The sequence below is a fragment of the Hippoglossus hippoglossus genome, chromosome 4 (genome assembly GCF_009819705.1).
Source record: "Hippoglossus hippoglossus isolate fHipHip1 chromosome 4, fHipHip1.pri, whole genome shotgun sequence".
Classification (NCBI taxonomy): Eukaryota; Metazoa; Chordata; class Actinopteri; order Pleuronectiformes; family Pleuronectidae; genus Hippoglossus; species Hippoglossus hippoglossus.
Genome location: NC_047154.1, coordinates 20,903,044 through 20,916,878, shown reverse-complemented (window position 1 = coordinate 20,916,878; position 13,835 = coordinate 20,903,044). Strand labels below are relative to the sequence as shown.

The 13,835-nt window shown below is 44.2% G+C and overlaps 1 protein-coding gene across 3 annotated transcripts; it reads right to left on the bottom strand.

Moving 5' to 3' along the window:
- Positions 1-192: 192 nt before the first annotated feature.
- On the bottom strand, positions 193-13,735 carry ivns1abpa (influenza virus NS1A binding protein a). Of its 3 annotated transcripts, none has more exons than XM_034584128.1 (15): positions 13,538-13,735; positions 8,561-8,840; positions 8,206-8,339; positions 7,402-7,571; positions 7,216-7,291; positions 6,926-7,099; positions 6,122-6,247; positions 4,530-4,640; positions 3,887-4,028; positions 3,250-3,474; positions 2,809-2,930; positions 2,560-2,686; positions 2,314-2,445; positions 1,942-2,115; positions 193-1,376 (listed from the first exon to the last, which is right to left on the bottom strand). In XM_034584128.1, exons 3-15 carry the CDS (start codon positions 8,314-8,316, stop codon positions 1,114-1,116), a joined length of 1,953 nt encoding a protein of 650 aa, XP_034440019.1. In that variant the 5' UTR covers positions 8,317-8,339; positions 8,561-8,840; positions 13,538-13,735; the 3' UTR covers positions 193-1,113. The 3 variants fall into 3 exon arrangements, with proteins under 3 accessions (XP_034440019.1, XP_034440020.1, XP_034440021.1); XM_034584129.1 differs by lacking the exon at positions 13,538-13,735 and adding an exon at positions 9,238-9,362; XM_034584130.1 differs by lacking the exon at positions 13,538-13,735 and adding an exon at positions 9,070-9,146.
- Between the last annotated feature and the right edge of the window lie 100 nt (positions 13,736-13,835).

Below are 13,835 nucleotides of genomic sequence, written 5' to 3'. Positions count from 1 at the left end.
AATAATCAGGACACAGTAATTACTTGACTCCAGATGGAGATGTGGTGGCTGGATATTCATTATTGAAGGATTCTTGACTGTTTATAACTTCTCCCACATACAAGTGCTCTGGTAAAGTTTTAACAATGCGGCCATGTTGCTGCCCAACATCTGAGACAAAGACACATGTAGAAAGTGGACTGGAGACAGAAATCAGATTTAAATGATTTATTAATTAAGAAATGTTACAAATGTGATAATCTTCTTGCTCATATTCCTTCCAGAAAATTCTGCCAATGCCTGACACTTTAAAACACAAGAAAAAAAAAAAGGATCTTCAGTAAACTGCATCTCTACGTACATCAGTTAAAAATCACGATAACAAAAGTTTGGTTAGCAGGAGCATGGTTGTGCGTGCACAAAAAAATTCTAACTAAAACTGGCACTGGTTAGATTCGTTGATTTAAGCTGTCTGCTACTACTTTTATTGGTAAATCAGCAGTGTATAAAAAATATAAAAAAGGCCATCGTTTAAGATTCAAACAGCAACTCCGCTTGTTTGAAATGACACAAAAAGCCATGACGGGTGTTTCTCAACTCTCACTCTCAGTAAGGCTTCAAACCACTGACCTTTAAATATGTGAGCAAAAATTACATTTCCACGACAGAAATATTCTTAAATAAACTTTTGAACTTTCAAACGCCACCACTCCATACTACAACCAAGTGACCGACAGTAGATCGCTCGTCTGAAAACCCTCCGTCCAAGTAACAAACCTTTCAACTCTAAGAGGAAAAGAAAAGCACTAAATGTGTGTTAAATGTTGGCATATGACAAATAATGAGTAAGAAAAAAAATATATATATACAGCACGAAAAGAAAGGAAACATTGTATGCAATATGCAAAGGCGTCATGTTGCTGTGGGCAACAACCCTCCCACCCCCCCTCCCCACCTGCCAAATAGTCTTCACTGAAGACCCCGCACCCCGACGTCCCCCACCCCCACCCATCCACTCATACACACACAGAACATCACGAAACACGATTACGTCACTAAGCCTGTTAGTTTGGGAAAAGGTGAAGCACTGTGAAACCCTCCAACCCCCTTCTCTCTCCCCCCCCGTCGCCATCTTCACTCGGAGAGGGGAGTCAGGGCCTTGGCGCAGTCGTTCCACTCGTCCGTCTCCGGGTTGTACACCTCCATCGAGTTGAGGAACTCGTTGCCGTCGAAGCCGCCCACGGCGTAGATAGTTTCGCCGAGCATGGCCACCCCGGCATTGCTGCGCGAGCAGGTCATGCTACCCAACATCCTCCACTCGTTGCGGGAGGGGTCGTACATCTCCACGCAGCGAAGCGCGTGAGAGCCATCGAAGCCGCCGATGACAAACAGTTTGTCTGGAGAGAGAGAGAGAAACCTCAGCATCAGAGAAAAGACAGTTATATTCTACAAAAGATGTTTATTTTAACCCGTGTTGTGGTTCAATGAAATTCACGTCAGCAAGTTGAAACCTAATCTGATAGATGCATTTCATTGGTTTTGTCAGTTTTAGCCCACAAAAATAAAAAAAAAGGACTGAAGGCCTGATGCAGAGTACAGCGATTACTCTGATGAAAAACACATGATACAGATGATGATACAACAAAAATAACTACTTAGAAGATTCAGACCGACTTTGCCTCAGAAACCTTTAATTTTCAGCCTCTGAAGCAGATAGAAATATGACTTTGGCTTAAACCTTTGGCTTTTAATGTAAATCATTGCCCTTTGGAAACTGGATCTGACAGGAAAACACAAGCAGACGTCAACTCAGGGCAAAAGCAATGATTTACAATAAAAGTCAAAGGTTTAAGCTCTCAAGTGTTTTTTAAAATCATGATTCCGTTTGCATTAGTGGCTGAGAAATAAATGTTCCAATGAAACTCAGGTTGTGGGATGTTTTAGATTCAGTCGTGGTCTTACCTTCATGGACGGCAACGGCGGCTCCCCTGCGAGCCACGTTCATGGGGGCTATCAGGGTCCAGGTGTTGTTCTCAGGGTTGTAGCGTTCCACAGTGTTCAGGCAGTTCCACGACTCCGCTCCACCAATCACATACATGAAGCCCTCCAACTCACACACTGCTGCCTGGTGCCTCCCTGAAAGCACAGTTTCTTAATGAATACAATGTTCTCCTCAGGCAGCATATACCACAAGACTGAAGAATCCTATTCTCATTCTCTGAATATAAAGCTCTATCTGATCCAGAAATTCAGTTTCACATACAACACAAGCTCCACTTATATCGTCCATAATGTTATGTAGTGCAGAGTGTCTGTGGGACTGAGGACACGTACTGATGTTGAGGGGGGCACAGTTGGACCAGGTTTTGGTCACAGGATCAAATGCATCACAGTTCTTCAGGCCCTTCTGTCCGCAGGGGTCCGACCCTCCCACAACATAGAGTTTGTTGTTCAAGGAGCAGACACCTTTAAAACAGAAGACAGGGATGAGCTAAACTGGTTCATTACTTAAGAGGCAACCCATTTGTACAGATAATACATGCAACAATCAGGAAGTGATTTGCTGTAGGAGGGACTGACCTGCGTTGCAGCGGTTGGTCCTCAGTTCTGGCACTTGAACCCACTCATCAGCGTGTGGGTCGTACGTCTCCCCACAGCTCAGCTCGTCAGAATGTCCATTGGAACCTCCAATCACATACAGCTGACCCTGTGAGACGAGTAAATGAACAAATCATTAGGTGATACATCAACCTCACACTTATTCATATTTTTGTTGCCGTACATGGACACTCAATAAATCGGAGATAAACTATGACTGCTGAACTGTACCATGAGTACAGCCATCTGGAATCGAGCCCTCGGAGTCCGCATTGGAGCGATGAAGGTCCAGCGGTCCTCTTTGGGGTTGTAACACTCCACAGTCCTCAGACACTCCTCTCTGTTGTAGCCTCCTGCAAGTTCACCATGATCAGACTTAGCGCATAGTATTTTTACCTTGCTTTTAATTATTTTTACCATTTCTCCACATATTTAAACAGAATACACGATCGCCTTACTGAAGCAGTTTTTTCCCCAAGCAAATTATTAACATCTCACTAAAATCACGACTCGTCAGTTATATGAATATATTAACATTAAGTTCAGTCCTAATCTCATAGATTGTTCCGTGTAGCTCTCGCTCATAAAAAGACCAAACTCCTTATAGGTCTCATAGTTCATACTCCTCACATGATACCATCCTGTTTATTTAAAATCCTGTTCAGCACCAACCTGCTGCGATGACTCTTCCATTCAGAGCTGCGGTGCCCAGGCCTGAGCGAGCATAATGCATGGGTGAGAGCGGCTGCTCCTCCAGCTCCTCGGGCTGGGCCTCGAAGCTGAGGCTCTTCATCAGACAGGGGGTGGCAGAGGGGGAGGTCTGAGGGCTACTGCGGCCGTGCAAGAAGATCACACACAGCACGCTGTCCAGCACAGCCAGACACAGGTAGGTGTTGTCTGGAGGGAACATTCAACATCGTTAAAGTCACTGGAGGGAAAAAGGTTTTGAATTAAATTAATATGTATGAGTAATATGTCCATATCAATACAAGAAAAATGAAATCATAAAGTATAGAATACAGAAATAAAACTGCCACACGTTTAAAGTCCACATTAAAACACATTTGTTCCAAGGTTTGTAAAAAACGAAACGTGTGTAGTCTCAGTTCAGGTCTGTTTGATCACGAGTCAGTTAATGGACACAAATTTATACATAAAATTCCTCAACACAGCATAAAAGAAGATGTCATGTCCTTTTAAGTAAAGTTGTTGGGTTTTGAAGTTGAAACTACCAGACTTTTATATTTCACATATCCTGATCGTGCAGCATCGATGAAACTTTATGAAAGAGTTATTCACAAACACTTACTTGTGGTCTTCTCCGAGGCGATGTACTTCCACTCTCTCCTGATCGTCGGCTTGGGGGCGTTAGCTGCTTGGTTGGAGGGCGACAGGCTTCCTGAGGAGCTGCAGCTCATCGGTCTCTGGGTGCTCTCTCGTACCGGTTTCTTCTGCAAATGCACAGTGCAGCTACAGAAGCCAAGCTTGCACCACAGGCCCACCCGTGGCCAACACCAACCAATCACACCCAACCTATACTTTGATCCAGCTGATCTGATGTAGACGTGACATAATGAAGCTACATTAGGTATGTACTGAAAAATCACAAGCCATCTGAACCCATAACCCAACACTTCAAAGGACAGCCTCAGTCCATGCTGCAGATCAGATCTAACAGCACACAGTTATCACTGCTTACACTCCACTGGTTGAAGTTATCTTAAAAATCGAAATAGGGTTGTAATAAATGCTCAACATAGCCAGGCAGGCTTCATAGCTCATTTCTTGCTAATTTACTGACATTGTGGTAATAAATTAGCCATAGCTATGTCTTGCATCGTATTGTTATGCTTGGCTGGGCACAAGCTGCACAGTAGAGCTACACACTGCCAAGTTTAAATGTGACAGAGGCATCATCACAGTGAAGCCAAGCACAAGTTGCTGTTGAGTACCTGCACAAACTGAAGTTGGTCCTCCTCGCTACCAAACACCTCACTGTGCCCCTCAATCACCAGCCCTCCATCCACCAGCTTATGGTCAGGTGAGTAGTACAGCATTTGCACCTGCAACACAGACAGGAACAACACACCTATGTGGCTGTCTCCATGGCAACACACTGAGAACCCCAGCAGAGAAGGGGAGGGGGGGAGGAGGAGGAAGGGTGTGTGGGCAGTGCTGTGAAGAGGAGGAGGAGGAGGGGGAAGGGACGATGGCCTGGATCTTCAGTCTCTTGAATGCAAAGCGTCCCTTAAAAAAAAAGACACACACGCCCCTGGTGCCACTGCATAGAGTGGGTTTAGTGTTTGAGCTCAAGAAGGCATCAGATTGTGGCTTTCCTTTCATTTGCATCTAAAAAAGAGGGAGGGATCTGGTGAAGAAAGGCTGCATCTGGAAAAATCTTCTGTGAAGAATGAAGAGGAGGAGGGGCTGCACGTGGCCCTCTTTCCACCTCTGCTGCTTGGAAACGGTCCTCTAGCTGAAGTAGCTGGTCATTGTGATGGCTACCACAATGGGCAGTCAAATCCAGATGACTTAAGTCATGTATAAACGATCAAGCTCATGTTTGACCTTTATCCCGTTAAATTCCACAAGAAATAAAAGCATAATAACACATGTTCTGCTGACAAGATGAAACTGGTTGAAGTGGATCGTCTTAGGGGCACATGTTAAAAAAAGAAAAAAGCTAAAGTTGTGTAGAGATGTGAGAAGTTTAATGACGTATAATAGTTCTATGTGCAATGCGGTTTTCTGCATAATGCGCAATTTGAGTGAACTTAGAATTTGAAGGATTTGCCTTAGCAAGTACTTAAATGTGCAGCTAAAAGATATTCAGTTGGATGAATTTGTTGCTAAAGTGAGCAATGCTTTCTTTTAAATGCAGAAATGGGTTGCATCTTTAAGTGTGACATGGACAGATGGGAGCACAGTGCTGGCTGCAAAGAGAGGCTGCTGAGAGGCAGTAGTGCTCCTCCCCTCCCTCTCTTTTCTCTGACTCATTACCCTGGTGGCTCAGTCCTGGCTCCTCAGTCTGGTCCCCTGCTGCTGCTAATAAACCTACAGGAGAGATAAATCAATGGGGAGGAATGCCTGTTAGTGCTGGAGCAACAAACACGCACCTGTTCAGATAGTAAAGTGGCAGTGAGACAGCAGAATCAAGGGTCAGACCTTAGAGAACCTGTGTTTTTGCAGTTCAGAAGAGAAGAGCACTGTACCACTCCGCTGGGCTTGTATGTAAAAAAACAACCACATACCCAAAAGAGAACAGTGGAAACAAAAAACAAGAGCAGACAGCGGCTCTTTTTCGGCTCACCTCTAATTTGTAGTATGGGTCAGGGATACAGAGTTTCTTACTGCAAAAACCTCAACAAATCAGAGGGAAAAAAGAACAATCCTGACATAGCAGCATGACAACAGCATGCCAGTTCTACTTCAGCCCCCTTAGTGACTTCTTAATGTCAAAAACGGGAGGAGTCAGAGAGAGGGGAGGGGGCAGGTTAGGAATGAAGATCGTTCTGAGAGTTTAGCTGCGTAGCCTGCTACTGACCTCCTCCATCAGTCGTTCCAGTTGGTCTCCATTCTCCCATAGGCTCCGCTGCACCCAGTTCAGCACCTTCGAGTAGAGCTTGCCATTGCTGGGCAGGGTCAGGTTGTCTTCTAGCATTACTTCTAACTATAAACACACACAGGGGAGGAAACGAGAGTTAGATTCATTCACTGCAGGAACAAACTAGATGCATAAATGAGGAAATCAATACCATGGCCTTCTCTGCTCACAGAAAAACTTGATCTTACAAGTTGATTATCAATTTACCTGAGCCTTAGAAATATTTACTTTAATTTTACAACAATCGGTTGGTATCATATTATGTCGTTGTCATTCAAGCCAGTCAGCTCCTGCTACAAAATGAAAGGAATACATTAATGGACTTAATGTGGGTGACCTGTACAGCCCTGAACCAGAGACTTAACTCTTAACGATGGCCCTCACGTTCAACAAAAAACTACAGTGTAACCCTCCAACTCTAGGCCTTACTATTGCATGTGTGTAAGCAGCCTAGCCTTAATACAGTCTCAGCTGGTTTTAGCAGTGGGGAAATCTAAAAGAACCACACCTCATACTCTAAGTATTGCTAATCTCATTGTCAAAGTCAGAAAGGTTAAAAATACAAAACTTAATCCAGTGTTTGTTATTCAACCCAAGACCTCCAATGCTGGATAAAGGGGGGCTAGAACAGACGACTGCCAGCAGCAAACGGCTACATAGCTTCAGGACATCTACACTGACGGTTTAAAGATTTCTGTACAAGTATTTAACAATCATTGCACAAGTGAAAATTGAAGCTTGTACCTTGAGGCGGGGAAGTTTGAGGAAGTCCTCTTGTTCAGACACTTCCAGCAGATGGTCTTGGATGAAAGCGTCCACCTTGGCCAAAACTCTGCCATCTTTCATAGAGCTGGCAAAGTTACGAAAGGAAATGGCATTCTGGGAATCCATCTTAGACAACAGGTAGTCCCCACAAATCTGAGGAGTGAGCGGGAGATATTGGAGTAAATTACATGTCTCCTTTCTACATTTTGAAGGATCAAGTTCAAACTTGAGTCCTGGGTTTGCCAAGAGGCAAACGAATACCTCCATACCTGTTTGACTCGCTCCATCTTGAACCTTTTGGCTGCAGAATAAACTTCCTTGACCAGCTCTTTGTCCGCCTTAAGTCTGTTTTTCACAGAGAAAACAAAGAGACAAGAAGACGACATTGTTTTAATCATTTTCAAATGGTTTGCAGTGATAGGTTCAGAGGTAAAAAGGTCAAAGGAGCTACTAACTGGGCAGTATAGGCATAGTTGAGCAAGATCTCCACAGCCTCTGGGTCCAAGTCCTCAAAAGTGACATGTGATACTCCATGAGACTCAATGTCACTATTAAAGATCTCAAACAGGTAGGGACTGCAGCAAGCCAGAACAGCACGGTGAGCCATCAGCTCATGACCACACACCTGCACAAAAGACAAGAGAAACACTTCAAAAATAAATACAGGAGAGTACATGTCTGCTAAAAAGGTAGAATATATTATTGTTGTGTTTTAGGGTCAAAAGCAACCAAAGAAATATAATATTGATTGGTAGTGGAGAATGTCTGTAATAAAAAAAAACATGATCAATAGTTAAACATCTTAATATTTAAAAACTCTGATTCAATAGATACCCTAAGGCTAGGGTCAGTTAGAATAACAAGTAACTTGTTTGGCTGCAAGTCTTTCAAAGAGGTCTGTAGTCTACAATTAGTGGAAACCCTCAAGTTTTAAAAGCAATGGAAACAACAGGGAACATTCTTGTTTCTACATTCTTTTTTAGAGCATATACATTTGGCATGACTCATCTGGAACTTGAACAATGTAAAAAACTATTCATCAATCAGGGAGCTACGCTGGATATTTCTTTAACTAAAAAGACAATAAATGCACATTCAGATTGACATCTCATGAATTTCAAACTAAATAAAACAAACCTATAATTGTATCTTCTGCTGTACCCACTTGCTACTCAAGTCTTTATGCTTCACAGAAGTGCAGTGACCCACATGCGAGTGCATGCCGGCCTATGCCCATGTGTGTTGTCATTAAACCGTACCTGAAGTCTTACATCACAGAACTGACCACTCTTTCTCAGAGCGTTCATTTTGGCCACGGTGGAATCCAGGAAACTCTCATCCTCAAAGATCAAATAACCGTTTGGAATCATCTTGGCGAATTTTGATTGTGTACCTGAAGAGGAAAGGTTAAAGATAAATAAATGTATGTTTTTAGACATAAAGAAATAATACCCAGCATGCTTTTCTTCTCCGCTCTTTCCTACATGCTGTCAGCTGTGCAACACTGTTAATAGCTGGCTTTATTAATTGATGACCAGTGAGAGGATTAGGATTAGGTGCCTGTAATGTTCATTGTGTACTATAATCTGTCATATGCATTAGTCATGGCCTTACCTAATAGAGAATAATGCAAATCCAGGGAAGCACTACTGCGGAGAGTAGAACAGGAACCAAAAGGTAGGCAAAGCAGACTGAGAGTGGAACCAAGTCTTCTTCACCCGCGGAGAGGGATTGGAATAGAAGAAATGCCAGTTGACTACACTGGTGTGATCAGCAGGGAGAGGGGGAGCAGCCGCACGGACAAACTATCAGGCTTGAAGCGACTGTAATCAAGTCCTCGGTATCCCGTTGGCTATAGAGTTGTACTTATTCTGTGTTGGTCATACATTATAACCTAGGGAGAAAAAAAAAAAGGAGAAAAGGGACACGAGTATTGTTAATTCTTCTTAGATGGAAAAAGGACAAACAGCTTATTTTCAAATCAATGAAGGTTTTTCTGGGCACTCGAGTAATGCTTGCATGAGTCAGTTCATTCATGGCAGAAGAGCCCGTCCTCCTTTTTTTTACTCATCCAGGATCTTTCTCACAAGCCAAACATTTTCCAAACATGCAGTAGACCTCACAATGTTTCCATATTCCTCACATGCATTCAAAATTCAACAGCAGATGATCTGGTCCAGGAGGAAAACTGAAATCTCCAAAAGCAAAGCAAGACAGTTTTGGTAGCTAAGCCCATGCCTCGTTACTACTCCCTTGTAACACAATCCATTTGGTGATTTAAATTTCCACACCTGCTGCTTCGTCCCACCCGGCCAAGCAAGACGGTTAAATCTGTCTCATGCCTTCAGCTCCGTCTCCCCTCTGTCTGTAGTGAGGCCACTCAAACCCTATCTTATATGACAACCCCCCTGTTGGCTGGCTCCTCCCTATAGGACTATAAACACGAACCTAAAAGGAAAACGCAGGAGGGAGCCACTTGTGACAGTGTTTCCAACGACAGCCATTTGGTTAGAGTGATGGTCTTATGCAACTGCATCGCTGCACTATGAATTCTGATTGGCCAATCAAGGCCCTCCATTTTTCATGGAACCCTGTCCCACAGGCCCCACCCATGGTAGCACATCACATCCAATAGAGATCATCGCATAACTTTCCATCTCAGGACATTTTATACTACAGATCAAGTATAAATATCACGAGCCATAATGCTGACCCAGACAAAAGCACAGAAGTCTCACTTGTACCAATGCAAGCTTCTCACGTGAGGTAATTCCAGGCCTAACCACGCCATCATTATTTCATCTGTGATCTGAAGCTCAGTAACTATTGAAATGCTATTCGGACAGATTTATTACCATCTCCGATGGGGAAAGGGGACAAGACGGACCACAGCAGTTGCCCCATGGTCTGAAACTGTATCCACTGAACACGTGATGAGGCTTTGCTGGGTACAACTTCTCCCACTTGTATGCGCTTCCAAAAACATTTTAAAAAGCTGTGTATAACTCCACTGTGCATGTGTAATGTACTTGTTATTCTAGCTTCTGTCAGATTTCACATACCAACATGTGAATCACTGTGCAAGAATTTCCACAAAGAATATACTAGTTTCTTTGCAGAGCTTATAACATTAGAACTTGGCAATAATGACGTCTGAAAGTCTTGTACTCAAAAGGCAGCATTTGAGAGAATATAAAAAAAGACGTGAATTATTCAACTGATACCATCCAGTGAGAACTTTATCTATAACAGATTCATGTCCAGGTGCAGTGTTATCTGCTAACCAGTACAGACATTGTAAGAGACCGACTGACATTGAAACAGACAAACAAGTATTCTATTTGATGTTTTAGAGAAATAATAACTGTCTGCTCTACATTCAGTTGGTCATTCTTTCACACCAATGTGCAAAAACACTTCTTTAATGAAATAATATTTCTCTGAACTTTTGTTTTCAGGTAACAAATAATTTCAAAGCATCACCGGTACTTGAATTCAGGTTAATTCAAGTTATTTCTTGCAACCCTGAGCGATGCCTTTCCAGATAATAAGCCTTAGAACAACAACAAAAGCATACTTTGACAAGGTGCCAAGCAACTAGTTGAGCAAGGAAATCACAATGCCAATTTGTCACCAACTCGTTACAGTATCATCATTTGTGTGCAAATAATCTGAAACCAACTCCTCTGATATTTAAAAATCCCCCATAAAAGCACAAGTACAAGGCACCAAGTGAGTTTAATAATCATAGGTCAAGAAACAGAAGGAAAAGAGGAATTATGTTAAGATTGGCCTGTTTAGCCGCAGATGGCATTTGACTCATTTACCCCCCCTTTTGACTATTACACAGCACTATGCAAAACAGAAAGTAAAAAGGACAGAATGTACAAGGAGAGGACGATGGGAAAATCAATCTGAAGGAGAGGGAATAAAACAAGCTGTGGAAAAATGTATTGCCTTACCCTGAAAAGATATCCTGCACTACTTGACTACAGTCAACATAGCAGTAAAGACAGGTATTGAGTTTTGTTTGACAGTTTCATATGCAAAGAAAAGAGAGTAATGTGCGGTATGACGGTTAAAGGTTGAGTAAGGAATTGTAATACAGAATACTAATCCCATACCATGAGAGACTGACAGGTTGTTTAAAACTTTGACATTCTACTGCATGACTGCCAACAGAGATGTGTCCCGGTAGTCGGCCAAAGATGAAGAAACCACACGGAGATGAAAGACATGAAGATGGATCCAGAGGTTACCACTGTCATATTTGTGTTTCCAGTTAAATTAAATTACATGTCTTCCTTAATTTGCTAAAATATACTGTTGCTGTTGGTTATAGTAGCAGGAGAGTTTTGAGTATCTGGTAAACAGTCACATCCTCTCAACTGCATGTTAGCTTTCAGAGGCAACTGTAGCAACAGTTTGCCGTCTCATTCTCCGTTGTCTATATCAGCGATGTTTAAGTACAACGTGTGGTTTTAAATGTTTTTAGTTTTTTCTTCAGCTACGAGATAGAGCACCCTCGTCCACATCCTGCCATCGAAATCTGTAATTCCCCCTCTCTTTGTATGGATGGAGGGAACACTGACCCACTTTTGAGTGGTTATGCAACATCTGGCAGAAAACTCCATGTGAAGACTGAAATGTTCACCTCCTCCACATGGTTGGGTCCACCACACTTGCCCGTTGCCTGGTTCCCCTCTCATCTCTCCACCTAACACTTAAACAAACACACCGCTAGGCAGACCACACCCTCAGTTCACTAAATAATTCTTAATACAGAGCTGCTGCCTAATCACATGGCTGTGATTAAATAATCGCCCTCTGATAAGACAATCTTACGCCATCACCAGTATGACTGTGTGGACCAGCATACAGTCAATTCGATATTAACTCTAAAAGACATGGAAAATGCCAAAATGACCTAACCCTTACGTTGACATTAGCAATCACATGTAGATAGAGAAAAAAGGCTAAGCAGATTTTGTGATCTGGAAACGTGTGTGTATGGGCATGTAGCTTGAAAACCAGGGAACAGGAGGAGACAGAACAAAGGCGAGAGAAGGAGAAAAGGGGTCGGATTGTTCACAACTTTGTCACAGAGGGTGGCGCTGAATGTTTTTTCCCTCTCCATTTTTCCATCTGATTAGTCACACACAAAAGTGCAGGTCTGACACTGAGCAGGCCCATGCTCGTTGGTCAACCCTCCAGTGGAGAGGAGAGGAACTGCTGGATATTTCACCCAGATTCACTGTGTGGAAATTTACCACTCAAGTTGAACAGATATTATACAAGGGGTGAGGAAATAATAGATGAAGGAGGCAGTACACACTAAGGGTTGTGCATTTAGACACATAATACACTCACAACCACACAATCATCAGAACGGTGCATTATCTAATATACCATATGTAACAGCAGAAAATTCAAGTGTAAGAAGAAATAAAAGGTGTAAATAACCTGTTCAATTTACACATTTGCTTCTATTCTCAAATAAGCGTATATCTTATGCGTGTAAGGTGGGAAACCCCCACGTGGCTGTCGTCTTCAGAACCGGATTAACAGCACAAACGGTGAGATCCTCCCGTAGTGAGGCAACCCGCAGCCCTCTGAGGAACCTGACACGTTAACAACCGGGGAGACGGTTTCCCTTTTACTAGACAATCGATAAAACCACGATCAATCGACTGGCGTCATTGTTGTACCAGGACCGGTCCCAGCCCAAACAGCGTGGCACCGAATGGAGGGTGAATAAAGGACAGGATGTACCCACGCTACGTCGCCCACCCTGCCACCCCCCCCAAGTGGGCAAGTCCCACAGCCGGGCACCCTGGATGTCGTGTCTGCTATTCGCTGCAGAGCGATGTCATTCATCCGCCTGCCTCCTCCCCTGGTGCCGGGGTAATGTACCGGGGCCATGATGTGTGGCGCTCGGCCAGAAGTCATAAAGGCTCGTCTGTACATACAATCCCGCCATCGGAAAGTGGGTCAGGAAGCCAGCGCCCGGGGAACCCGGTCATCTCACAGACGATACCCGCATTTCAGCTGCACAGACGAGGCGGACATTTGGTCTGGAGCCGAGCATTAGCCAGGAAGAAGGGGGAGGATGGAGGGAAGCAAGTGCATGTTAGCACCGCTAGCGAGGCAGGTAACCTGCTGCCTGTAGCCGGGGATGACAGCACCGTCACACCGGCTTACATTAATTACTCCTGCCGGGGGAAATGAGGCGTTTGCGTGTGTCCCTCCTCGAGGGGGACAGCTCCGGTTAGAGCCGGGCAGTGGGAGCTGGATGTCCGCGACGTGGCCGAACACACGCGGGAAGCAGCGGTTTGCGTGACACATCCTTCGCGGGCATTAAAAATTGACGTTTCCAGCGGGTTTCCACCCAGTCTGAGCTAACACCCCCCCTTAGCCACCGTTCATTCTACCCACACATTCAACACCCAGCGAGGGGACAAGCACCGCGCAGACACCCGCAGGGAACCGGCGACATATTTAACGGTTCCCTCACATGTTAGCGCGCGGCTACGTGACAAAGACACGGTTACAGAAAAAAAAGAAAAAAAAAAGAGAGGGAAACCATCTTACCTGAGGCGTTTGACAACAAACGATATTAGACATATTTAATGAGAATTCAGAGTTGGTTGGTTCGGGGTAGAAACGCTCGGCTCTCTGCGGGGTTGGCAGCTCGTGTGTCCGGTTCCTCTCTCGGCTCTGAACGGGAAGCGCGTCCTCTCTCCTGCTGACTCGGGCTCGTTCTGGCGGAAATGGCTGGTGACGGCGTGAGGCGCGCTCCCGAGAGAAGAGAAGCAGCGTGAAAGCCACGCCGGCCGTGACGTCAGCGGCGCAGGGCTGATGAAATCCAGGATGAAGATCGATGATCCAG